The 26,125-nt window shown below is 43.3% G+C and overlaps 1 protein-coding gene across 3 annotated transcripts in view; it reads left to right on the top strand.

The window, feature by feature from the left end:
* Positions 1-26,125, top strand: part of COL27A1 (collagen type XXVII alpha 1 chain) — a 752,882-nt gene that overhangs the window by 655,040 nt on the left and 71,717 nt on the right. For all 3 annotated transcript variants that reach the window (XM_077478787.1, XM_077478785.1, XM_077478786.1), the window contains 3 exons: positions 12,400-12,507; positions 24,630-24,683; positions 25,004-25,066. In XM_077478787.1, the coding sequence (XP_077334913.1) occupies positions 12,400-12,507; positions 24,630-24,683; positions 25,004-25,066 (225 nt within the window). The remainder of the gene's footprint in view (positions 1-12,399; positions 12,508-24,629; positions 24,684-25,003; positions 25,067-26,125) is intronic.

Below are 26,125 nucleotides of genomic sequence, written 5' to 3'. Positions count from 1 at the left end.
TAGAGGTCTATTCCGCTTTGGTCAGTTGGTAGATACCAGGACTAGGACACTTAGATCATTCCAGGAATTAAAAGATTCATATGATTTACCTAGACAAGCATTCTATAGCTACCTGCAGATCCGCCACTTTGCGTAGTCTTTTACGCCGACCTTACAATTCTCCCCTTTAACAGAGTTTGAGAAAGTATGCCTGGAGGGCCCATCCCCAAAGGGCATGGTCTCGCGTACCTACCAAATTCTGATAGCGGACTGCGGCATGCTTATATGGATAAATGGGAGAGGGATCTAGGGGAGACCATACCTTTGAAGACATGGCAGCAGGTGTGGTCGCGTGCAGCTAAAAGCTCCGTATGCACCTTATATAAGGAAAACCAATATAAGGTTATGCTACATTGTTATCAAACTCCGTCACTACTCCATTCTATATACCCCTCCGCTGACTCCCGCTGCTGGCGCTGCCGTAGTGCAGTAGGAACACTGTTCCATATTTATTGGACATGTCTACAAGTCGTCCCCTATTGGAAAACAGTCCAGGCCTTATTAAAAACCATTTTTGAGGTACAAATACCATTAGACCCCAAACTATTTCTCCTGGGCCTCCCTCCTACCTCATTCTCCCGATCCTCCCAAAAACTACTAGCCCAAGTGCTGACGGCTGGGCGATGCCTAATTGCTCTAAAATGGAAGAAAAGGGAAACCCCCTCACTAGTTGAGTTGCATACCAGAATCAGAGACATCAGGCGAATGGAATATCTCACAGTGTCCCTAAATAACACTCTCGACAAACATAACAAGGTATGGGACCTTTGGGATAGGATGGAGGCCCCCACCCTTTGAGTGAGGGGGCTGCAGGGACGTGGGGTCGGACTGGCGTCCTTTACTTCCCTCCTCTTTCTCTTTCTTTATCTAATCTGTAACTTTTTCTCCCGTCCTAGGGTTGTTCACACGATTCTACGTGTCTTTATCCTCCTTTCCTATTTTCCCTCTTTCTCCTCAATCTCCTTTTATCAAAGTCACATGAAGGTTTACTAAATTGATCAGTGAAATAATGCAGGAATCAAATTCCCCCTGTAAATGTACATCGGTAGTGGTGTAATGCTTGAGTTGATGTAATGTTGTATTTTATGTTTCTGTTATACTATTAGTGGACCCAGAGAGCCAGGATTTTATGCCCACACCACATAATAGAAGTATTGGCAGCTCGTTTGGTATATGCCACCCGCCATACGGAGTAATGTAGCTTGTGACTGCTTACCTTCATTAACTGTACTTAATTGTTCTTTCTTCTGTATCTTTGTTAAAATTGAAAATTCTATAAAATGTCTGTTTTCAAAAAAGTCAGCAGCTGCAAACACTGTAGCTGCTGACTTTTAATAAGCAGACTTACCTGTCCAGGGTGCCCGCGATGTCGGCCGCCCGAGGCCGACCCGTCCCTCGGCTCTCGGGTCCCGGCACCACCATTTCAACTAAGGGAAACAGGCAGTGGTGCCTTGCGGCTTCACTGCCCGTTTCCTACTGCGCATGCGCGAGTCGCGCAGCGCTTTGTGAATGGGGCACGCTGTGTTCTGGGACACACAGTTCCCAGAACACAGCACGACCCATTACCCAGAAGACGCCGCACGGAGGAGAGAAAACAGAACATCACCGCAGAGGAGGAAGAGGCAGATTAGGACAATATGCCTAGCAACAGGCATTTCTGGTAAGTTTAAAAAAAAAAATCTTTTTTTTTTTTCTAATTTTTAATGTACTTTTGTTTTTCAGGGTGGCCCTCCACTTTAAGTATATTAACCCTCGTTGACACCTGCTTTGCCCTGGTTATGTTATATATTGTAGAGTATTGCTCAGATTGCAATTTTCTTTTGACCAATCTGTAATTTTTCCAGGTTTATCCCACTATTCCCTAGACAGCATGAGTTCAGTTCAGTATATGCTTAATTATGTCTACCCTGTTGATCCAGGTGGAGCCAATGTCTGACTCATGTTAAGCGTTAAATATCCATTATGGACTCCTCTGAGGTTTACGGCTGCATTTTGCCCAGTCTCAACTGGTCATGTGACCTAAAGAGAGCCAGAGAGTCAATTGAATCATCCGAATCTGAGTATTACAGAATGCCAAAAGAATCCTGAAGGAGCTTCTAGCTGTGACTGTCTTTGTATCTGCTACCCTCTAGTGGATATTGGACACAGGGAATCCTGTTTTAATAGGATTGTGTTTAATTCATTTGCCATTGGAAAGCTCATTCAATTCCTCATAGATACATCATTACAGCTCTGTTCTGGACGAACCCTGTTGGAGTTAAACATAAGCTGTTCCATATTGTGAAGCTTTTGCAGCTGTTTCATCTTGACTGCAGTGTTCTCTGCGGGACCCTCTTCTGGCTGGAGGTGTGTGTACAGCTGTTTAGGGCTTGGGAATTACTTCTTTGGCCCTAGATAAATGACTGGTTTTATTTCACCTTCTATGCACTGGTGTATTGTTTTCTTGCATTCTCTGTAAAATATATATGTTTTAAATGGGATATTGTATTAAGTTACTTATTTTGTTTCTATACATATTCCAGCTGTTTCTACAGCTTCCTGTCTGTAAAGCCTCGTACACATGATCGGATTTTCCGACAGGAAATGTGTGCCGACAGGCTGTTAGCGGAAAATCCGACAGTGTGTATGCTCCATCGGACAATTGTTGGATTTTCTGCAGACAAATGTTGCCTAGCAGGTTTTAAAAGTACAAACATGCATGCTCGGAAGCAAGGACGAGCCTGAAGCGGTCGGTCTTGTAAACTAGCGTTCATAATGGAGAATTAACATTAGCAAATTCTGAAATCTCGAAATGCAGTGCACATTCTCCTCTTCTTCTTTAATGGGATAATAATGAAGTTGCTTTGATGGTGATATTGATGGAGTTATTGCAAACTAATTTTCCGAGGCTTTTTTATTGTAGTGATATCAAGAATAATATAATAATAATAATAATATAATAGCCCTTGTCAAATTTACATTGTATTTTTTTTTATGTAACTGCCTACTCACAAACTGTCATTTGAAGTAAAACACATAGCCAAGTATTATTCTCCACAATTTTTTTTATTGCGCATTAAAAAAGAAAACAAATACAATTAGACATGCGATCTGCCAATAGAAAGAACTTAACCAAAAAGTGCATTCTATTCATCCAAAAGTATAGAAAATATACCAAGTCAAATAGTTATTCAACCAAAAAAATTATAACAAAGCAATAATTTCAAGGCCAATAATAAATAACACGTTATCTCCTCCGATTCCGCAACATGCCTGGTTGAGGAACGTCTGTTCAGAAACTGAAAAGCACAAAATGAAAAGCGTGAATCAACACTCACCAACCTTCTACTAACACAAAATTAGCAGAAGGAGACCAAAGGGTGGCGCTAAATAGCTGGAAAACAACATAGTACGTCTAGTATGTCACTACGTTCATGATTGTTGGCCAACAATTGTATGCTGTTTGTATGCAAGACAAGGTGGGGCCAACGCCCTTCGGACAAAATTCTGCGGTTTTATTGGCCAACAATCCCATCGTGCGTACGAGGCTTTAGATACAATAAGCACAGTTCTGCTTTCTCCATAGAGAACCGGTACACTCTCTGCCATACCTAGCCGGATGGTAAAATGCTTTCTTTATTCTGTTTGCATTCAGATTACCGTATTTATCGTCGAATAATATGCACCGACGTATAACGCACCCCAAGTTTAGGAGGGAATTTTAACCACTTCAGACCCAGGCCAATTCTGACATTTCTCTCCTACATGTAAAATTCCTAATTTTTTTGCTAGAAAATTACATAGAACCCCCAAACATTATATATGTTTTTTTAGCAAAGACCCTAGAGAATACAATGGCGGTCATTGCAATTTCAGAAAAAAAAACAGTTTCATGCTTAAAAAAACAAAAAAAAAAAACAGTAAAGTTAGCCCATTTTTTTCCATAATGTGAAAGAGGAGGATACGCCGAGTAAATAGATACCCAACATGTCACGCTTCAAAATTGCACGCGCTCGTGGAATGGCGCCAAACTTTGGTATTAAAAAATCCCCATAGGCGACGCTTTAAAATTTTTTACTGGTTACATGTTTTGGGTTACAGAGGAGGTCTAGGGCTAGAATTATTGCTCTCGCTCTAACGTTCGCGGCGATACCTCACATGTGTGGTTTGAACAACGTTTTCATATGTGGGCGGGACTTACGTATGCGTTCGCTTCTGTGTGCGAGCTCACGGGGACAGGGGCGCTTAAAATATACATATATTTTTTTTATTGTTAATTTTATTTTTATTTTTTTAGTTTTACACTTAAAAAAAAAAAAAAAATTGATAACTTTTATTCCTATTACAAGGAATGTAAACATCCCTTGTAATAGGAATATGGCACGATCGGACCTATTTACAGTGAAATATGGGGTCAATAAGACCCCATATCTCACCTCTAGGCTGGGAAGAATAAAAAACAAACAAAAAAAAAACGATCATGGCTTCCTAGCCAGATCGGCGCCGTTAATTTGAATACCGAGGCCGGGCGTGACGTCATAACATCGCGCCCGGCCTCCGAACGATCATAGAGACTCCGGGGACAATCTAGTCCGCCGGAAATCTCTATGATCACATGCTGGGGCCGGCGGATCCTGTGACCGACTCACCGATGGAAACGATGAGTCGGTAGAAGCACTGGAGGGCGGCGGGGGGGGGGGGGGGGGGCGCCCGTAAGAACGATCAAGTGGCGGAACAGCCGCTATGATCGTTCTTATGGTGTAGGGAATCGCCGGCTGAAAACGGCAATATCTGAATGATGTCTGTGGACTCGGGCATCATTTAGATATAACCAGCGAAACCCCATGACGTCAATAGATGTATTGCAGGTCTCAAGTGGTTAAGGAAAAAAACCTTACATTTAAATGCCCATCAATGCAGCCTTATCAGTGTCCATCTGCAGCCTTGTCAGTGTCATTTGCAGCTTTGTCATGCTGCCTTGTGCATCATTGCACCCTTGTCAGTGTCATTTGTAGAGGTTGACCGATATATCGGCTGATATTTGCCGTTTTTTAATTAATCAGCATTGGCCGATTGTGTTGACAAAAAGGCTGATTATAACTACAGCGCGACTTGCAAATGACTTCTGTAATAGAAGTCAATGCAAGTTGCCTGAGTCTTCACTGAAGAGAACTTTCCTCCTCTCTGGGCAGTCTGCCAAGAAAAGAGCAAAGAGATGCAATGTTTACACTTCTGAATGAACTGAGCTCTGTGTGTAGAGTTCTCAGTTTAACCATTTAAAGCCGGGGTTCCACCCTAAAGTGGAACTTCTGCTCATCGGAACCCTCCCCCCCTCCAGTGCCACAGTTGGCACCTTTCAGGTGGGAGGGGGGTGCAGATACCTGTCTAAGACAGATATTTGCACCCACTTCTCGGCATAGACTCCCACGGCTTTCGGCTGCCTTCGGCCGTTCTCTGAAGATTTCGGCCATTCTCTGCACTTTCGGCCGCTGAGAACAGCCGAAAGCTGCCGAGAAGAGCCGAAGACGGCCGAAAGCTGTCGAGAAGAGCCGAAGACGGGCGAAAGCCGCTGAGAAGAGCCGAAGGCGGCTGAAAGCCGCCCCGAGGCTCACAACTGCTGGGGATCGGCGTATAACACGCACCCGCGATTTTCCCCTTATTTTAAGGGGAAAAAGTTGCATGTTATACGCCCATAAATACGGTAGTTCATTGTCAAATTTCTTCGGTAACCAAAGTAGAATTGTTAAAATGTCTGCTGCTTGCTCTCTCTAAATACAACTTCCTAGGGAGAACCTGAAAAGGCAGGGAGGAGGGGAGTCACTACTTCTTTAGTTCTGTGTGTAAATTTCAGCTTAAACTACTGTGCTCCGTTAACAAAGCTACCCTGTAAAATTATTTTGTTTCCATCAAAAAATCTGGTTTTAGACCTCTTTTTTTTATGTTTTATTAGAAGGGTGGAGCTGGCCTTCAGAAAAAAAATATATTTATTTTATGTTTTTGCTGTTAAAGTGTTACTAAACCCACAAAAGTAAAATCAGTCTGTATATACCAGGGGTGCCCAACCAGTGACCCGGGAGCTACATGTGGCCCAAGGAGCCCTCTGATGTGGCCCATAACCTCCTGCTGTGGGATGACAGGTTGGCATTCTTAGATCGCGGGTTGCCGACCCGCCATCCCAGAGCATCAGTGTTGTGAATAGAGCCGGGGGTAGAGGAAGCAAGCAGCTGTGGAGAAGAGCCACATAAGCCGATGCTTCCAGTATAGCGTCAGCTCCTGTCATAGGCAGAGTGATACCAAATACACTATGCCTGGGACAGCAACAGCTGGCAATACCTGAATGGAAGCCTGTTATTAAAGGTAAGTTTATTACTAAAATCACAGTGTATATATGGGCATCTCTCTTCTGCAGTTGTTACTGGGCTGCTTTAAAACTGGTCCACAGGGTTAGCTGCACTGTGCCATAGACTTCTGCTATTACCTGCAGGTTTTTAGTGTGTTTTCAGAAAGTGTGCCACACTTGCATGATATAATGGAAGTCTATGGCAATGTGCAGCTAACCCACAGGAAAGCCACAGATGCACTGCACCCACAGTGTGGGTAGACCGCAGTGCATCAGTGTGAAAGCTGCCTTAGGCCCCATTCACACAATCGGTCCGACACAGTCAGACCGTCCATTCACCTCTATGGAGCGGAAGATGTAAACAGACTTGTGTCCATTTACACCCTCCTACCTCCAATCCGATCTGACTCAGGGGAGTCCCGACCAGCACGCGAGTAGGCCGCTGGCGGCAAACTCTCGATGGCAGGGCGGCATTAGAGATTGGACGTACCTGTACACCAATATGCCTGCCCGTGCCATTCTGCCGACATACTTCGGCGTGCGCTGGTCAGGAACCGGTTAACCTTAAACTGCATAGAGGGTTGTTTACTGTAAGAGCGATAAGGATGTGGAATTCTCTTCCACAGGCAGTGGTCTCAGCGGGGAGCATCCATAGTTTCAAATAACTATTAGATAAGCACCCGAACAACCACAATATACAGGGATATACAATGTAATACTGACATATAATCACGCACATAGGTTGGACTTGATGGACTTTTTCAACCTCACATACTATGTAACCATGTAACAATATAAAATGTTTGCAAACTCTTCATTTTTTTTTTGTTTTGTTTTTTATAAAGTAGCCACAGCCTGGTTAGAAATACCCGACCCTGCTAAGTCGCATTATTGTAGCATTATCTCAGCTCAGTTCAGTGGGGCATGTGTGATCATAAAAATAGTTTGTGCAGTTTTATGCACTGGCGTCTGTATGTCAGTGCAAAATCTCTGGTTATTGGTTGTACAGACAGCAACTGGCCATCTGTGGGAGCTACAGTCAACACAAATTACCAAACGGTCTAATGTCTGTTAGAAACAGAAAGAAAGACATTTGTAAATGAAAGCTTTAATATATCTTTAGCCAAGTCGCTGTGACATAAAGCAAGGTGAGAATTTTTACCGTAAAGGTGCCCATACAGACCCAGATCTAGTTGTCCAATAAAAGTGCCATTCCAGGCAAAACATTTTTTCTAATAAGAGTGGGGAAGGAATAGAATCCCAATCAGGTTTTTTTTTGCTTTGCTTTAATAACTGTAGATGGGATCATGGATCCATATTGTAGACTCTGGTTTTGAACATGAGGGGTGTTTTAAGGGGTCTTGGATGAACAGTAGACTGTGGAAAAAAAAAGTCCAAAAGTATTGATTTTATCTTAGAAATCCAAAGACAACAAGCCAAGATGTTTTGGAACTAAAAGCTATCACAAGAGATTGAATGCATTTCAGCATATTTTTCACTAAATTGACCAAATTCATACATACCCATGTTTCTGTCCACAAATGTTTTCTTTAATGTGTCATTCTAGTGGAATTCCAGCTTACACCAAACTAGACTTGAACCTGTTCCCCCCAACACCTAACTAAACTTGGGTAAAAGAAAGATGCGTATACTTATTTTCAGGCTGCTCCTTCCCAGTCGTGTGATCTCCCCTGTGTCAGCCAGCATGGTTTCAGGGGGAGGAGGGAGTGCTGACAACGGATGGACCATTGAAGTCCATGGGTGAGGTCACCGCTCCAGGCTTTACTAGCCAAAGCTGGAGCGCTCTCTCCTCTCCCCTGCAGCTGCTGCTGCTGGCTGACACAGGGAAGATCACATGCTCGGAACAGAGCAGCCTGAAAATATGTAAATATATACATCTTTTACACAGATTAGTCAGAATAGATGTTGGGAGGGGCAGTTTGAAGGCTAGTTAGGTCTAAGCTGGAATTCCACTTTAAGCATATAAGGAATATGTCTAATAATTAATCACTGCATACAGTTATAGTTGCTAAACATCTCATAAATAAAGAGCAGTACATATGTTGTGTCCCAGCCTATAGGCAGTTCTGTGTATCATTTACTTATAGCTTAGAGACAGACATGACACCAAGCTGGGTCACACTGGGATAGACCCAGTGTTCCCATCTGGTAACCAGCCTTTTTCTGCCATCATGTGACAGGCCTGTACATTGGTTTATTTATAACAGTCACGTCCTGCACACTGGTCAGGTAATTGGTTTCCTCTTGCAGTTCACATTAGGCGTGTGACATACGACCACTGTTGAGATCAATGTATGTCCTTACCAGGGTGCCTGCAATGTGATTTATCATGCTTAAAGCGGACCTTCAGTCATTTTTTTCAATGGTTCATCTATTAAATCTTCTGACCTTGTTGTTTTAACTTTAGATAGTAAAACATTTTTTTTCTGTGAGTAAATACCTCATACAGCCCACTTCCTGTTTCTTGTCTGGTAAAAACCCTAGGCTTATGACATCATGCACAGAGAGAGTTTGCCAGGAAGGGAGGGGGGGTGAGTCATAAGAGGACTAATGAGAGCTGCAGGGCTGGATGCGTGCCTGTGTGTGTTTTAAAGTGGAGTTCCACCCAAAAAAAAATTTCATTAATGTGCATGAAATAATATGAAAAAAATATTAGGAGGAAAAAAATTATTACTTACTTCTTTTTGCCTGTTGCTATGCGGTCCATTGAAATCTTCCTCCTCCTTCACCTCGGCTCCTGAGTGGGCTGTGCCGAGGGCTTTGTTGCCATCACAACAGATGGGCACTTCCGATGCCCGTTATGATGGCAACCTGAGTAGTTGACGGCGCTGCGAAGACAGAATGTGCATGTGCGAGATTGGGGAGAGGCGGTGCATTCTGGTCCAGCAGCAGCACTGTATCCCAGAACAGAATGCTTGGGGGCTTCACATGCCCACAAGCAAAATTAAAACGGCCAGCACACCATTATCAAAGTTCTTTTTACATATGAATCCAGAGATCGGGGGACAAATTTTACAGAAGATGTGAGTGTTACAATGCCATTTGAAAGGTTAAAAAAAAAATTACTAATTGTAGTTGGAACTCCGCTTTAAATCCAGGCAGCAGCTTCAGCTGCCCACAGTTAAAATGGATGCAGCCAGACTCAGTGAAGGGAGAATTCTGCAGCATATTTGGTAAGTACAGAATCGCAGTATATATAAAATAATATGCAAAGTGGCTAGAGGGAAACTTCAGAATGTGCAAAGATGTTTTTATCACAAATTATGTGAGCAGACTGCAGTTCCTCTTTAAGGTTCTGTTAGATGTTACAGCTTCTGCATACCAATGTGTGGATTGGACTTGTGCTTTATTATTTTAGTGTGACTTAATAACTCAAATAAGCATCTATTTTTTGGGTCTTTATATCGGAGTGCTCTTGTTTTTGCTGAACCCGACACAAACATTGGTAGCTGCTTGCAAGCACAATACACCTACAGGCATACCCCACTTTTAAGTACACTATGGGGTTTATTAAAGCTGGAAAGTGCAAAATCAGGCTCACTGCTACATAGAAACCAAAGAGCTTCTAACCCCAGCTTGTTCAATTAAGCTTTGGTAATAAAACCTGGAAGCTCATTGGTTTCTATACAGAAGACAGCCTGATTTTGCACTTTCCATCTTTAGTAAATAAACCCCATTGTGTACTTTAAAAGTGGGTTATACCTGTATAATCTGGCACAGTGGGCTTATTTACTGAGGCAAAGACTAAAATACAAGCTGTAGTAACCCATGACAACCTGTCTGAATTTGCCTTTGTCATTTAACTGGATTCAATGTATTGAAAGTTTATTATTGTTCAGGTATGTCCTTGTATGATATCGGTATATTTTGTAGTGCCTTAAATGTATTGTTTTGTGCTCTAAGTTTGATCCTGTGTGTTTGGTCTACCTAAAGACTTTTGCTTTACTCCAGCTGTATATAAAAACTTTAGCACAGCACTATATAATGACAAAGGTATAGAGCAGTCCTGTTCTTTGAACTGGTGTGATCATTATATACCAGACAAGACTGACTTATTAATTCTGCATTTGAATGTAAATACGGTGCCTTGCGAAAGTATTCGGCCCCTTGAACTTTTCAACCTTTTGCCACATTTCAGGCTTCAAACATAAAGATATAAAATTTTAATTTTTTGTGAAGAATCACCAACAAGTGGGTCACAATTGTGAAATGGAATGAAATCTATTGGATATTTTAAACTTTTTTAGCAAATAAAAAACTGAAAAGTGGTGCGTGCAAAATTATTCGGCCCCTTAACTTACAGTGCAGCAAACTCACTCCAGAAGTTCAGCGAGGATCTCTGAATGATCCAATGTTGTCCTAAATGACTGATGGTGATAAATAGAATCCACCTGTGTGTAATCAAGTCTCTGTATACATGCACCTGCTCTGTGATAGTCTCAGGGTTCTGTTGAAAGCACAGAGAGCATCATGAAGACCAAGAAACACACCAGGCAGGTCCGTAATACATTTGTGGAGAAGTTTAAAGCCGGATTTGGATACAAAAAGATTTCCCAAGTTTTAAACATCCCAAGGAGCACTGTACAAGCGATCATTTTGAAATGGAAGGAGTATCAGACCACTGCAAATCTACCAAGACCTGGCCCTCCCTCTAAACTTTCAGCTCAGACAAGGAGAAGACTGATCAGAGATGCAGCCAAGAGGCCCATGATCACTCTGGATGAACTGCAGAGAACTACAGCTGAGGTGGGAGAGTCTGTCCATAGGACAACAATCAGTCGTACACTGCACAAATCTGGCCTTTATGGAAGAGTGGCAAGAAGAAAGCTATTTCTCAAAGATATCCATAAAAAGTCTTGTCTAAAGTTTGCCACAAGCCACCTGGGAGACACACCAAACATGTGGAAGAAGGTGCTCTGGTCAGATGAAACCAAAATCGAACTTTTTGCCCACAATGCAAACAATATGTTTGGCGTAAAAGCAACACAGCTCATCACCCTCAACACACCATCCCCACTGTCAAACATGGTGGTGGCAGCATCATGGTTTGGGCCTGCTTTTCTTCAGCAGGGACAGGGAAGATGGTTAAAATTGAGGGGAAGATGGATGCAGCCAAATACAGGACCATTCTGGATGAAAACCTGTTGGAGTCTGCAAAAGACCTGAAACTGGGACGGAGATTTATCTTCCAACAAGACAATGATCCCAAACATACAGTAAAATCTACAAAGGAATGTTTCACAAATAAACGTATCCAGGTGTTTTAGAATGGCCAAGTCAAAGTCCAGACCTGAATCCAATTGAGAATCTGTGGAAAGAGCTGAAAACTGCTGTTCACAAACGCTCTCCATCCAACCTCACTGAGCTTGAGCTGTTTTGCTAGGAAGAATGGGCAAGAATTTCAGTCTCTCGATGTGCAAAACTGATAGAGACATACCCCAAGCGACTTGCAGCTGTAATCGCAGCAAAAGGTGGCTCTACAAAGTATTAATGCATTAATAATTTTGCACGCCCCACTTTTCATTTTTTTATTAGTTAAAAAAGTTTCAAAAATCCAATAGATTTCGTTCCACTTCACAATTGTGTCCCACTTGTTGGTGATTCTTCACAAAAAATAAAAATGTTATATCTTTATGTTTGAAGCCTGAAATGTGTCAAAAGGTTGAAAAGTTCAAGGGGGCCGAATACTTTCGCAAGGCACTGTACATATTGGAATAATACAAGTTATTCTGAAGCTGGCAATACGTGCATAGATTTATTTTGCTCAGCCTAAAGAGCATGGATGGATGAATTTTCCTTGTGGGCTATTGTATTCTGACAGCTGACACCTGAGGCTGTCAGAATACCTGAACAGTGGCTGCATCTGAGTGGCTCCTTCAATGAAGGTCGGTGGGCACCCAAATTTTGGGAAGTTGAGCATAAGGAATTTTTATACCTGTTGTCTTCACCCTAGTCTCAGTAATATAGTTGACTCTGAACTGAAATAACACATTCCATTTATAACTATTGATGTTTTATAGGGAGAAAGGGGACTACCCGGAGAAGTTGGGGTACCTGGAAACCATGGCAATGAAGGCGGCATGGGATTTCCAGGAGCCAAAGGAGAGCCGGGAACAAAAGGCCAACCGGTGAGAATTACTTATGCTTATAGTGTGACGTTTGTTAAAAAAAAAAAAAAAAATCATTACAAATGGGTTCATGCCAGATTCATGTTTAATGAATCTGTAGGCTTACCTATGAAAGATATATTTCTTTCCATACATCAGGGGATACCAAGCCATAGTGTGTTATAGACACTGGCACGCCCTAAGGTCAAGAAGTGCACTCCCTATATAACCCCTCCCACTACTGGCAGTACCTCCGTTTTTTTGCCAGTGTCTAAGGTGTTGGTCACGAGTAAAGATGTGCTGTGCTGAGCTCCACTGGAGCAATCCTTGCTGGGGCTAGCCATGCTGACTGGATCCATACAAAGTGTCCTTTTTTGGGCCAAATTGAATGGTACCCGGGCCTCGTATCCGAAGAAACAAGGTTTTGCCTGTGAATGCTCTCTAAAAATAGCTGAACCCTGGGATCCAGTACTTTTTGGGAGTGAGGCCATAAAGTTTTTACTGGCAAGGTGCTGCTGCAGGTTAAGGATTGTGGGTTTCCTCAAGGTTCCCTTGCTCCTGAAGGTTTAACGGAACCCACCGTGAAGGGTGAAAATTGGGTCTGTTTACCGCAGGAAACCATGCGGCGGGAATGGTAAGTGGAGTTTTCTGAGAAATGTTTTGAATTTTCTTATGAATGTCTCCTTTAATAATAATGTTATCATGCCTATGTGTCACCACTGGGGGCTGTATTGAGCGCTCACCACTTCATGCTGGAAACAGGGCTGTGTCAGGAGCCAAATACTTTCTCCTTTCCTCCGGCCAATGCAGCAGAGCCTCCGATAAACCTAAGGGGGGATTTGTCTCCCCACCCTGATGCCCCCCTATGCTGGAATTCCCCCTCTTGTGGAGGGAAAAGCCCGGATTCATTTAAAAAACAAACAAACAAAAAACAGAAAACGCAGTGGCCGCCCGGCGGCTTTTGTAAACCCCCCACCGCCATGCTCACTCTAGGTCCGAGGGTACCTGTAGTCTGCCGCTCGCGTGGGAAAATCCATTTTATTTTTAAAACGGAGATGGAGCCTTAGGCAACGCGGGGGTGGGGCCAAGGGCATCGGCGTTCTCCAACGCTAGGTGCACATAGAGGCAAGCTTTTAAAAGCACACTGTGTACTGCTGCTGGCTGTGGAGGTGGCATTTTTCAGGTTTGGTGACACAGGCATTTTTCCTTTTGACTCTTTGTTACTGCTTCAGGCTGTATAGCAGCAGTATTTTTCTGGACTATAGTCCTAGCAGTGTATGCATTCCTTCTGGTAGCACCTCTGCTTTGTGGATCAGGCTATGAGTGGAAGGGGGACAAGGAACTCCTCAAAGGGTTCTAAGGGAATGAAAAGAAAGAAGAAAATGTCATCCTCCTCTGACAGTGATGTGGCCAGTCAGAGTGAGCCATCAGGGGAGACTGTTGTTGCAGCAGCGCTGGACACTTCAGTCCCTATATATCGGACAGGAGGTTTTTTCCTCTACAATTTCAAGTTTGGAACAGAAGATTGATTCTATGATCACTTTCCATAGTGGATCCAAGCATAACAGATCCCCATCCATTGCTCAGGACCCTCATCCTGATGTTTAAGGGGCGGGGGATCAGGAAGTTCTTCCCAAAGATCAGGAAGACGCTGATATCTTCTCTTCCGAGGATCCTAATATAGAGGGTGTAGTCTCACAAGACAGTTTGTTGGTACATTCCCTTACAAAGTTGGTTTGCTCAACCCTTTTGCTGCCTGTAACGCAGTCTATTGATGAGCTCACCTCTGGTTTGGGATCACTAAAGCCTCCCCCATCTGGGGATGCTTTTCCTATCCATTCATGGCTAAAAAAGCTGATGTATTCTGAATGGGAACACCCAGATAAGCAGTTTTTTCCTCCAAAAAAATGTTCTACACTTTATCCTATGGAGGAGGAATTCTATAAGGAATGAAGGGTTCCAGCAAACGATGCTGTATTCTCCTCGGTAAATAAAAATCTCACTTGTCCGGTAGACAATGCACAAATGCTAAAGGATCCAACAGATAAAAAGTTGTAATTTCTTTTTAAGAACATTCCTCTGGCAAGTTCAGTAGTGCAGCCGGCTCTTGCAGCAATTGGAGTGTCTCAGTCCATAAAGGACCAGTTTGTAGAGATACTTAAGATTATTCCTGATCAGCAGGCCCAGCAATGGATACGCTATGTTTTACAGTGGATGTTATGAAGGATTCAATTCTTCAAGCCTCACGGCTTATGCTAGAACTGGTACACGCAGAGTCTTATGGTTGAAAAGTTGGTCAGCCGAAGAGCCGTGTTAGAAGCTCTTGGCCAGTTTCCCATTTCATGGTGAACTGTTATTTGGAGATGATTTAGATAAATATATCCAAAGTATTTCTAATGGGAAAAGTTCTCTTTTACCAGTAAAAAAAAAAGTTTAAGCATTTCTCCTTTAAACGTGCATCTTCTCCAGCGCCGGAAGCATCTGCCTCTAGGCATTCGCGATGGCCTCCACCGTCGAGCTCAAGAGGAAGACTTTAGGGGCAGTCCCAGGGCCAAAAGAGGACTTGGGACAGATAGCCTGCAAAACAAAATACTAAAGCCTCACTATGAAGGGGCTCCCCCACTCGCTCGGGTGGGAGGAAGGCTTCTGCAATTTTCAGAGATCTGGCAGGAACAATGTCAAGACAGATGGGTGGCTTCCTCAATTTCTCTAGGTTACAAACTAGAATTCCGAGAATTCCCGTCTCATTTTCTAAGCTCAAATGTTCCCATAGATCCAGGGAAAAGGAAGTCCCTCTTTCTAGCTCTGGATCATCTCTTATCCCAGAAGGTGATATCAGAGGTTCCCACAGAGGAGCAGAGTTCAGGGTTTTATTCAAACTTTTTCACGGTTCCAAAATCGAACGGGGAGGTAAGACCCATTCTAGATCTCAAAGATCTGAACCGGCACACAGCCTCCCTAGCGGTAATCCTGAGTCTGGCTTGGGTTGGGAATTTACTAGCAGGAGCGGTAACCCCGATCCAGATTCGGGATCGCACCGCTGGATACAGGGGAGGACACAGTGAGACTTACTTACCTTGTCCCCTGGATCCAGCGATGTCCTCCGCGCTGTGTGATCGAGGTGTCCTCCGCTCCATTCACAGTGTCGAATGCCGCCGAGCTCCGTTCCCTGCGACGTTACGGCGCACGGGACCGGAGAACGGCGGCAAATTCAAAAAAGTATAAACACACAAAACACAGCACTGTAATCTTACAGATTACAGTACTGTATTAAAAAATACACACCCCCTTTGTCCCTTTATATTATAAATACAGTTTTTTCTGCCTGGAATTTGGAGATTGTCCATAGCAACCAAAAAGTGTCCCTTTTTCAGTGTTTTAGGATTTGATTACATTATTGAATAATTTTTATTATTCTTTATTATATTATAAACTTTATCATACCCGGGATGTCTGTTAGACTCTGGTTTGAAGAGATTTAAGAGCGTTAGTCCTAAGAATTACAGGACTACATAATAAAACGCCAGATTTCCATGCAAAATAATTGTACCGCTTTCAGCACCTAATTCCAGACTGAATCATACCGCCAGGGACGTTAAATATCCGGTCCTTTCACATGGAGTCAATCCAATCGGTTGTCTCCATTTTGCAAGGAGGGGAATTTTTGGCATCGAACGGAATCAAGGATGCATATCTCCACGTGCCGATATTTCCTGCTCATCAGAAATTTCTATGCTTCGAGGTAGAAAATTGTCATTTTCAGTTTGTGGCTCTGCTGTTCGGTCTAGCCACTGCACTACGTGTGTTCACAAAGATCCTCACACCTCCTTTAGCCAGGTTAAGGGCTCAGGGTATAACTGTCCTAGCCTATCTAGACAATCTGCTTTTAGTAAATCATTCAGTCACCGGTCTAAATCAAAGTTTAATCTCAGCTGTAAGCTACCTAGAATTCCTAGGCTGGATTCTCCACCTAGAAAAATCCTCCTTAAAACCATCATGGAGATTACAGTACTTGGGGCTGATCATGGATACCGTTTAAAAGAAGGTATTCTTACCCCAGGCAAGAGTCAGCTCCATAAAGGAACTGATTCAACTTGTCAAAACAAAGAGAAATCCTTCCATTCGTCTGTGCATGAAACTGTTAGGAAAGATGGTGGCCTCTTTTGAGGCTGCCCCTTATGCGCAGTTTCATTCAAGACTGCTATAAAATGCCATTCTGTCAGCCTGGAACAAGAAGGTCCAGGCTTTGTACTTTCCAATGCACTTATCCCCCGAGGTGTGTCAGAGCCTCAATTGGTGGTTGATATCCAGCAATCTCCAAAAGGGGAAATCCTTTCTACCAGTATCCTGGAAAGTGGTAACAACGGATGCCAGCCTTCTAGGCTGGGGAGCAGTCTTGGAAGAAGCATCTGTCCAGGGGAAATGGTCCAAGTCAGAAAGGACCTTGTCCATCAACATTCTAGAAATTCAGGCAGTACATCTGGCCCTAGAGTCCTGGACACTCAGGCTACGGAATTGCCCTGTCAGGATTAAATCCGACACTACCACGGCTGTGGCCTACATCAATCACCAAGGGGGCACGAGAAGTCGTGCAGCCCAAAAACAGGTGAATCATGTTCTAGCTTGGGCAGAAAGCAACATTCCTTGCCTATTAGCGATTTTTATTCCATGGATAGAAAATTAGGTGGCCAACAATTGTTTGCCGGAGAATGGTCCCTTTACCCTGACATTTTTCTGTCTATGTCAAAAAGGGGGTGTTCCAGACGTGGATCTGTTTGCGTCCAAATCCAACAACGAAGTCGACGACTTTGTGTCAAGGACGAGGGATCCGCTAGTGTGCGGAACAGAGGCCTTGGTCTTTACGTGGGATCAGTTTTCACTGATCTATGCATTTCCTCCGCAGGAACAGAATGAGGTGATTCTGGTGGCTTCAGCGTGGCCCAGAAAATCTTGGTTTGCAGAGATCATAAAGATGGCAGTAAGGGACCCTTGAACCCTACCGCTATGGCCAGACCTTCTCGCACAAGATCCGGTATTCCATCCTACCTTACAAACGCTAAATTTAACGGTTTGGCTATTGAAACCCACATTCTAAAGGACCGTGGGTTATCTCCTTTAGTAGTGTCTACTTTGGTTTATGCTAGGAAGCCGGCCTCCAGAGTCATTTGCTATAGAGTCTGGAAGGCATGTCTCCTGGTTGTTCGCTACTTGAGGGTAGGGACCGATGTGAGTGTGCAATGTACAGGGATGGGGACAATTGTAGACACTCACTCAGGTTGAACTGGATGGACTGGTGTCTTTATTCAACCTTACTAACTATGTAACTATGGTGTGGATCCATGGGTTGGCACCCCAGGAAGTACGTCATAGGTAGGATCCTTGAATTCCTGCAAATGAGATTGGAAATTAAGCTGGCTTTGAGTACTATCAAGGGCCACGTCTCTGAGTTATCAGTATTCTTTTAATGGCCTCTTGCTTCTCACTCTCTGGTATGTAGTTTTATTCAGGGGGTAACGCGGATTAATCCCCATTTTATGGCACTCCTGAATCCTTAGGATTTGAATTTAGTCCTGGCAGCTTTACAGAAACCGCCTTTTGAGCCTATATGGGAAATTCCCTTGGTCCTTTTGACAAGAAAAATAAACTTTTTGGTTGCCATATCCTCTGCCATAAGGGTATCGGAACTGCCGGCTCTGTCTTGTAAAGAGCCATATTTGATCATGCATAAGGATAAGGTGATATTGCGGCCTCATCCTGAATTCCTACCGAAGGTGGTGACAGGTTTTCATTTGAACCAGGATATTATTCTGCCTTCTTTTTTCCCAGAGCCTCGATCTAGGGAAGAGAAGGCATTACATTCCCTTGATGTAGTGAGAGCGGTCAAGGTCTATTTAAAGGAGACCACTCAGATTTGCAAAACAGATGTTTTGTTTGTACTGCCTGAAGGTCCTAAAAGAGGACAGGCAGCGTCAAAATCTACTATTTTCAAATGGATTTGTCAAGTGATTGTACAAGCTTATGGTCTAAAGAAGAAAATTCCTCCTTTTCATGTTAAAGCACACTCCATCACGGTTGTTGGGGCCTCTTGGGCGGTGCATCACCAGGCTTCTATGGCTCAGATCTGCAAGGCTGCAACTTGGTCTTCAGTCCATACATTTACCAGATTCTATCAAATCAATGTAAAAGGTCATGAAGATATTGCCTTTGGGCGTAGTGTACTGCAGGCTGCAGTATAAGTCCTCTAGCCTCTTAATGCCCTACCTTTTTTGTTTTGTCTCCCTCCCTTCAGTTGCCATTGCCACTGGACATCCCACATAGTAACTACTATGGCTCTGTGTCCCCTGATGTATTATTATTATTCAGGTTTTATTATTATTCAGGTTTTATATAGCGCCAACAGTTTGTGCAGCGCTTTACAACATGAGGGCAGACATTACAGCTACATTACAATTTGGTACAAGAGGAATCAGAGGGCCCTGCTCGTTAGAGCTTACAATCAATGTACAAAGTATGAAATGAAAACAGGATTTTTAAAACGACTTACCTGTAAATTCCGTTTCTTTGAAGTACATCAGGGGACACGGAGGTCCCTCCCTTCTATGGTATACACGTATATTGCTTGGCTACAAAACTGAGGTACTCCCAGTAGTGGCAGGGATTATATCTGGAGTGCCTGAAAAGTGTGGCATGGATTTGTATTCAGCCCCCCTGAGTCAATACTTTGTAGAACCACGTTTCACTGAAATTACACCTGCAAGTCTTTTTGGCTATATATCCACCAGCTTTGCACATTAAGGACACTTTCACACTGTGCGGCGTCAGCGGTAAAACATCGCTATTTTTAGTTGCGTTTTACTGTCCTTTTGCAGTGCTTTTCGGCCGCTAGCAAGGTGTTTTTAACCCCCGCTAACAGTTGAAAAAGTGATTAATTTCAATGGGCAGGGTCGCATTAGGAGTGGTATATACACCGGTCCTACAGCGCCTCAAAGATGCTGATTGCAGGATTTTTTTGAGTGTCCTGCCAGCACACTGCTCCAGCGGGAAAGCCCTTGGGCTTTCACATTGGAGTGAAAGTAGAGGCGATTTGCAGGCACTGTTTTTAGCGCTATAGTGCCTGAAAGCGCCTCAGTGTGAAAGGAGTCTTAGAGAAATACATTTTTCACTCATTTTTCTTTGTAAAATAGCTCAAGCTCTGTCAGAGAGTGTCTGTGAACAGCAATTTTCAAGTCTTGTCACAGATTCTCAATTGGATTTAGGCCTGGACTTTGACTGGGCCATTCTAACACATAATTATGCTTTGGTCTATTCTAAACCATTCCATTGTAGTTTTGGCTGTATGTTTAGGGTCGTTGTCCTGCTGGAAGCTGAACCTCTGCTCCAGTCCCTGTTTGTGCTGAAGCAAAGCATCCCCACAACATGATGCTGCCACCACGATGTTTCATGGTGGGGGTGGTGTTCAGGGTTATGTGCAGTGTTCGTTTTCTGCCACACATAGCGTTTTTCTTTTAGGCCAAAAAGTAAAATTTTTGGTCTTATTTGACCAGAGCACCTTCTTCCGCATTTTTGCTCTTTCCACGGTTTGCTGTGTCCCCCACATGGCTTCTCACAAACTGAACCTCTTATGGCTTTCTTCTTGCCACTCTTTCATAAAGGCCAGATTTGTGGAGTACACAACTAATAGTAGTCCTGCGGACAGATTCTCCCACCTGAGCTGTGGCTCTTTGCAAGTCCTCCAGAGTTACCATGGGCCTCTTGGCTGCTTTTCTGATTAATGCTCTGGGTGGACGGCTATGTCTTGGTAGGTTTGCAGTTGTGCTGTACTTTTTCCATTTTTGGATGATGGATTGAACAATGCTCAGTGAGATATTCAAAGCTTGGGATATTTTTTTATAACCTAACCCTGCTTTAAAGAGGAAGTAAACCCATATGTGTTTTAATTCCTCTCTTGTTCCCTGCAAGGTAAAAGCATAATGCATACTAGCCCATTATGTGCCACTTACCTGTAAATGAAGTCCCCGATGTCCCTACTGGTGGCCGTGTCCATCTTCACTCCTCTTCCTTCCAGGGCTGTGGACTCCGGCTCGTTGACTGGCCGGAGTCGCGAGCCGACGGTCACAGCACAGGCTCTGTAGAAACAACACGATCGAGCCCCGATGACGTCCGCGCAAGCTTTTATGACAAATATCTCCTAAACTGTACAGGTTTAGGAATCATTTCCAGTACCTACAGGTAAGCCGTATTATAGGCTGACCTGTATGTAAAAGTGATACGTAAGGGTTTACAACCACTTTAAACTTCTCCACAACTTTATCCCTGACCTTTCCAGTGTGTTCCTTGGCCTTCATGATGCTGTTTGTTCACTAAGGTTCTCTAACAAAACCTCAGAGGGCTTCACAGAAAAGCTGTATTTATACAGAGATTAAATTACATACAGGTGGATTCTATTTACTAATTAGGTGACTTCTGAAGGCAATTGGTTCCACTAGATTTTAGGTGTGGGTATCAGGATAAAGGGGGCTGAATACAAATGCACACTATACAAATGCACACCACACTTTTCAGATATTTATTTGTAAAAAAAAAATTTAAAACCCATTTATCATTTTCCTTCCACTTCACAATTATATATTACTTAGTGTTGGTGTAACGGATAAAATCCGAATAAAATCCGAATAAAATACATTTCCCTTTTTGATTGTAACATGACAAAATGTGGAAAATGTCTAGGTGTATGATTACTTTCTTTAAGGCTCTGTACCTATAGAGTTCAGTTGCATGGTATTATGTGCAAAGAGACTCTAGCCTCAATTCTCAAAGCTAAATGGCAGATGAGGTTCAATATTGAGAAATGTAAAGTTATGCACTTGGGTGCCAAAAACAAACATGCAAATCACACATTGGGAGGGGTTTCCCTGTAAGAATCTGTGATGAAAAGAGGGGTGCTTGTAGATCAGACTTGGCAATAACATGCCATGCCAAGCCACAGCTAACAAAGATAGCAAAAAACGGCCATGCAATCATGGGTTGCAGGAAAGAAATTTGCTTGATTCCCTCATCAACACAGACAGGGGACAGTGTTGACAGGGGAATCCCTTCCGTCAAGCCATTGTATTCTCCTGGCAGGGGAAGATGCCCCTGGGAAAAGACCATGATTATTGCTTGCTATGTTAAATGTGGCAGGCTGGTTGTACCCAAGTTGATTGATCAATCAACTTGAGTACATTCAGCCTGCCCATACATGGTTCGGACCATCTATGCCCTGCCTTATTCACCCTGGGGAAGAGGTGCTTGAAGGGGATATGATTACAATGTACAAATATATCAAAGGTGACTTCAGTAACTGTAATAAATGGTTTATTCTAAGGTCTCTGAAGAAGATGCATGACCACGAATAGCGGTTAGAAGAAAGGAGGCTTAAAGGCTCACTCCGCCTTTTGTGACATGTTGAATGTTACACTTGCTTATAAGGCTTGTTGCAGAACTACAAGTCCCATGAGGCATAGCAAGACTGACAGCCACAAGCATGACACCCAGAGGTAGAAGCATGATGGACTTATAGTTTTGCAATAGCTGGAGGTCCGCTAATTGCATATCCCTGATATAAGGTGTAACATGTTGCTAAGCAAACACTGTCACTTTTGAAATCCGTGCATCTGTGCGGGGCTTTGCTTACATAGCCATGTAATTTGTTCACAGAGGTCTGTGAATGACTGAAATACAAGTCCCAACTTCCACTGTGCCAGCTAGACTTGTAGTTCTCAAGATAACACCAGTGCGGTAATCACCATTATCATTGTCCACTGGCACTGCTTCCAGCTCTCAAACTTAAAGAGGAGCTGCACAAAAAAAAAAAATATTAAAAGCCAGCAGCTACTAATATTGCAGCTGCTGACTTTTAATAATATCACACTTACCTGTCCCAGGTTCCAGCGATGTCGGCGGCAGATGACGAGCGATCGCTCGTCTCGCTGCAGCCACCGCCGCCATCCTCTGTCAGGGAATCGGGAAGTGAAGCAAGAGGGCTTCACTGCTCGGTTCCCTACTGCGCATGCGCGAGTCGCGCTGCGCTGGTTCCCCGCTGTGTCTCTGGGAACTGTGTGTTTCCCAGAACACAACGGGGGGCGGAGCCATGCGGCGGTGGGCGGAGCCATGCGGCGGTCTGGCCGGAAGTGGGTGCAGTTACCTGGATTATCCAGGTAACTGCACCCCCCTCCCCCCCGAAAGGTGCCGATTGTGGCACCGGAGGGGGGAGGGATAATACTAGCGGAACTTCCCCTTTAGGGTGAAGAACCGCTTTAAAGCCTGCATATATTTTTTTTCCCTGAAAAAAATTTACACTTTTATTTATTTTTTTACAGATCGACTTCACATTTAACTTTAGATTGTGGAAAGGGTTCTTTACTATTAGCATTAAAAATGTGTTACTCCCTCCCCCAGAAAGTGGTACTAGCGAATGTTGACAACTTGTCTTCCCTGGAAAGCAGAATATACTTTATATTTTTTCAAACTTCAAAAAATAGACACTATGTAACTATGATTCCCAAGGGTTCCCTTCAGTCTTGATCGGTCAGATGGTGGACCTCAAAGATGCAGAGCAGACTTGATGATGTCAGTGACACTTTCTTTCACCATTACAGAGTGAGTGCAGGACACCGAGGGGGCGCCCCCTGCATGCACAGTCTGTCCTCAGCCTTCCGGATTACTGCTGGGTGCCATTCAACCCTATAGACCAGGGGGTCTCCAAACTTTCTAAACAAAGGGCCAGTGTATATTCCTTCAGACTTTTTAGGGGGGCCAGATAGCAGGAGTGGATATTGTTCTGGCATCAGTGGGAGTAAGCATCACCACATTTGGTATTAGTTGGAGGAATAGTGCCCCTTCGTTGTTCTCGTTGCGAGGAATGGAACCCCATTGTTGATGTCAATTGACAGAATACCAGTTTAGAGACCACTGCAATAGACTGAGGACATTTTGGGATAAAAATGGAGTACTGCAATAGACAGCGCTAAAATGAAAATAGAGTTTTGAAGCTTGGGCGGTTTTTATTTGTTTCATTTTTTTATTTTATTAATATAAATCAACACACAATCTGATCTCTTCATAAACTTAAAGTGGCGTTCCGCCCACCCCCCCCCCCCCCCACCCCCAAAAAAATGTAATTAATGTGCATGAAATACATTTAAAAAAAAATTGGAGATTTTTTTTTTTTTTTATGCCTGTTGCTATGTGGTCCCTCGAAATCTTCCTCCTTCATCACCTCAGCTCCTGACATCACTTCACTCGCTACTGCTCCTGGGAGATGTGTGTCATCATTTCCCAGGAGACATTGGGCAGCACCGAGGGCTAGGTTGCCATAATAATGGGGCGGGCACTTTTCCGATGACGCCGCCCGTTGTTATGGTAACCTGTATACTTTCCAGTGCCGCTACGGCGCATTACTGTGCATGTGTGCGAGAATGGGGTGGTGCATGCTGGTCGCTCAGCTGCACCGTATCCCGGAACTAAATGCTTCTGGGCTTCACATGCCCACAAGCAAAATGAAAACACTGTTATCAAAGTTCTTTTTACCGATGAAACCAGACATCGAGGGACAAATTTTACAGAAGACGTGAGTGTTACAATGCCAGCAATTAATTACATACGTTTATTTCGGCTATTAAACGTGACATCGGGGGATGAATTCATCCAAAAACATGAGTATTAAATAATAATGTCATTAACTAATGAAATGTTTTTGTTTCTTAATTAGTAACTCCACTTTAATAAATGCCATTGTGATTGCACAGAGGAATGTGCCTAAGGTGTGATAACAAAACAGCCAGGTTCAATCAAACTGATGTTTTTTGAGCACTTTGTACATTTAGTCAATCAAAAAGAAATGTGTGCCACAGTTAACCAGATAACAGAACAATGACATTTTCTGACCTAAAATCACACTGCTTAGTCACTGATGCTCTTATGTTCCATGACGAACACCAACTTTTTTTCAGTGTAATGGATAATCTGCTCAAGTGCTTACAAGATTAAACTACAGAAACAGGCTTTGAGTGTCTAGTGGGTTTGTTTTATGTGCTCTTTTGTTGCCAATTATGTGTCCTTATTTATTAAGACCACCTACATTCTGTCCTAATTGTGCTTTTCAGGGGGACCCTGGAGAGACTGGATTCCCTGGCATAGCTGGCCTGTTTGGACCAAAGGTATCCAATATGTGATCTCTGGCATTTCTCTTCAATCTGCTAAAACAGCCATCCTTGTGCACTCCTTATAGAACATTTTTGGCCCTAGGCATCCCCAACATAACTGTAGTTTATCGACAATATTATACTTTTTCTGATGACGCAAACAAGTAAGCTTCCAAATGTGTCAGGACTTTGTGGTTAGTCGGGTGGTTGGCAGCTTTGCCTGCTGGTAATTGTGGGTTTTGATGTACAAGTGGGCAGTAGAGGAGTCTGTGGGCACTGCATGCCAAGGATCGGGTACCGTAACCAATTAATTTGTACTTTTATAATCCCTACAGGGACCTCCAGGTGACATTGGATATAAGGGCATTCAGGGACCGAAAGGACCTCCTGGCTTAATGGTGAGTCATTTCCAGCAATCAGATCAGCTGTTCTGGCACATAATTCACAATTAAAGGATTTATCCAATCTGGTTGATTGCTGATTGTGCTGTTTTCTTTCTAAATTTCAAACTGCCCTAGAAAAATATACACACATAGAAGACATTGATAAATAGATAAGGAATGTCCGAGACAGGCGAGGCTGGTCGCAGGCTCTTATACTTGTTTCAGATCTATGACTGAGCGCGGTCTTGTGGGAATGTTTTAAGGTCTTTATCTACCAGTTTTTTCTGGGCAGGAGAAATGTGGTTATGGTAAATACAAGCAACTTGACATGACTGCTCTACAGTCTTAAAGTGATACTAAAGGTTCATTAAAAAAAATTATATTAACAAACATGTTGTACTTGCATAGTTTTGCATAGAGCAGCCCTGATCCCCAGGTCCCCCTTCGGCACTCCTGGTTCGCCCCTTCTGCTAAGTGTCCCCAGAGCAAGCTGCTTGCTATTGGGACATTCTTGTGTGCTTGTTCCCAAAGTGAGGAGGAAGAAACTCAGGACAGCAACTGTTCTTGTGCACATTGCTGGATCGGGATAGGGGGTTTTGGATTAGTAAGTGCGGGGGGAGGGATCTGCACACTGGAGGTTTTCTCTTCATGCATAGAAGGGAAAAAACCTTCAGCCTTTACAACCACTTTAAATTTATTTTGCACTTTTTAAATTAAGGGCTCACTCACACCAGCCCACCTGAATTAAAACTCCAGATAACGGAGTGAAGATGTGAAGGGTTTTCTTTTTTTTTCCTTTTTCTTTTTTTAACTTTATTGAAATATCGTAAAATGACATTTCAATCGTCTGTATGCACCATAATGTGTTGCATGTGGTGTTGTCCAAACTTTTTTTTTTAAATCATGCACCTCAAGGCAGTATTATTGTGTGGGCAGGGCAAACTGAAAACAAATGTTTTCTATGTGTCCTTGCTTTGAGCCTTCATTGACCTATGCAGATCAAGGAGGCTCAGCAGATATGGTGTGCATAAGCTCTAACCCAGGTTGAAGGATCATTACACCCAAAATTTTATA

Source organism: Lithobates pipiens, unplaced genomic scaffold, assembly GCF_037356315.1.
Source record: "Lithobates pipiens isolate NorthernLeopardFrog02 unplaced genomic scaffold, aLitPip1_a1.2 Scaffold_1, whole genome shotgun sequence".
Classification (NCBI taxonomy): Eukaryota; Metazoa; Chordata; class Amphibia; order Anura; family Ranidae; genus Lithobates; species Lithobates pipiens.
Note: the sequence above shows the minus strand (reverse complement) of the source record. Positions and strands in the feature narration are given on the sequence as shown.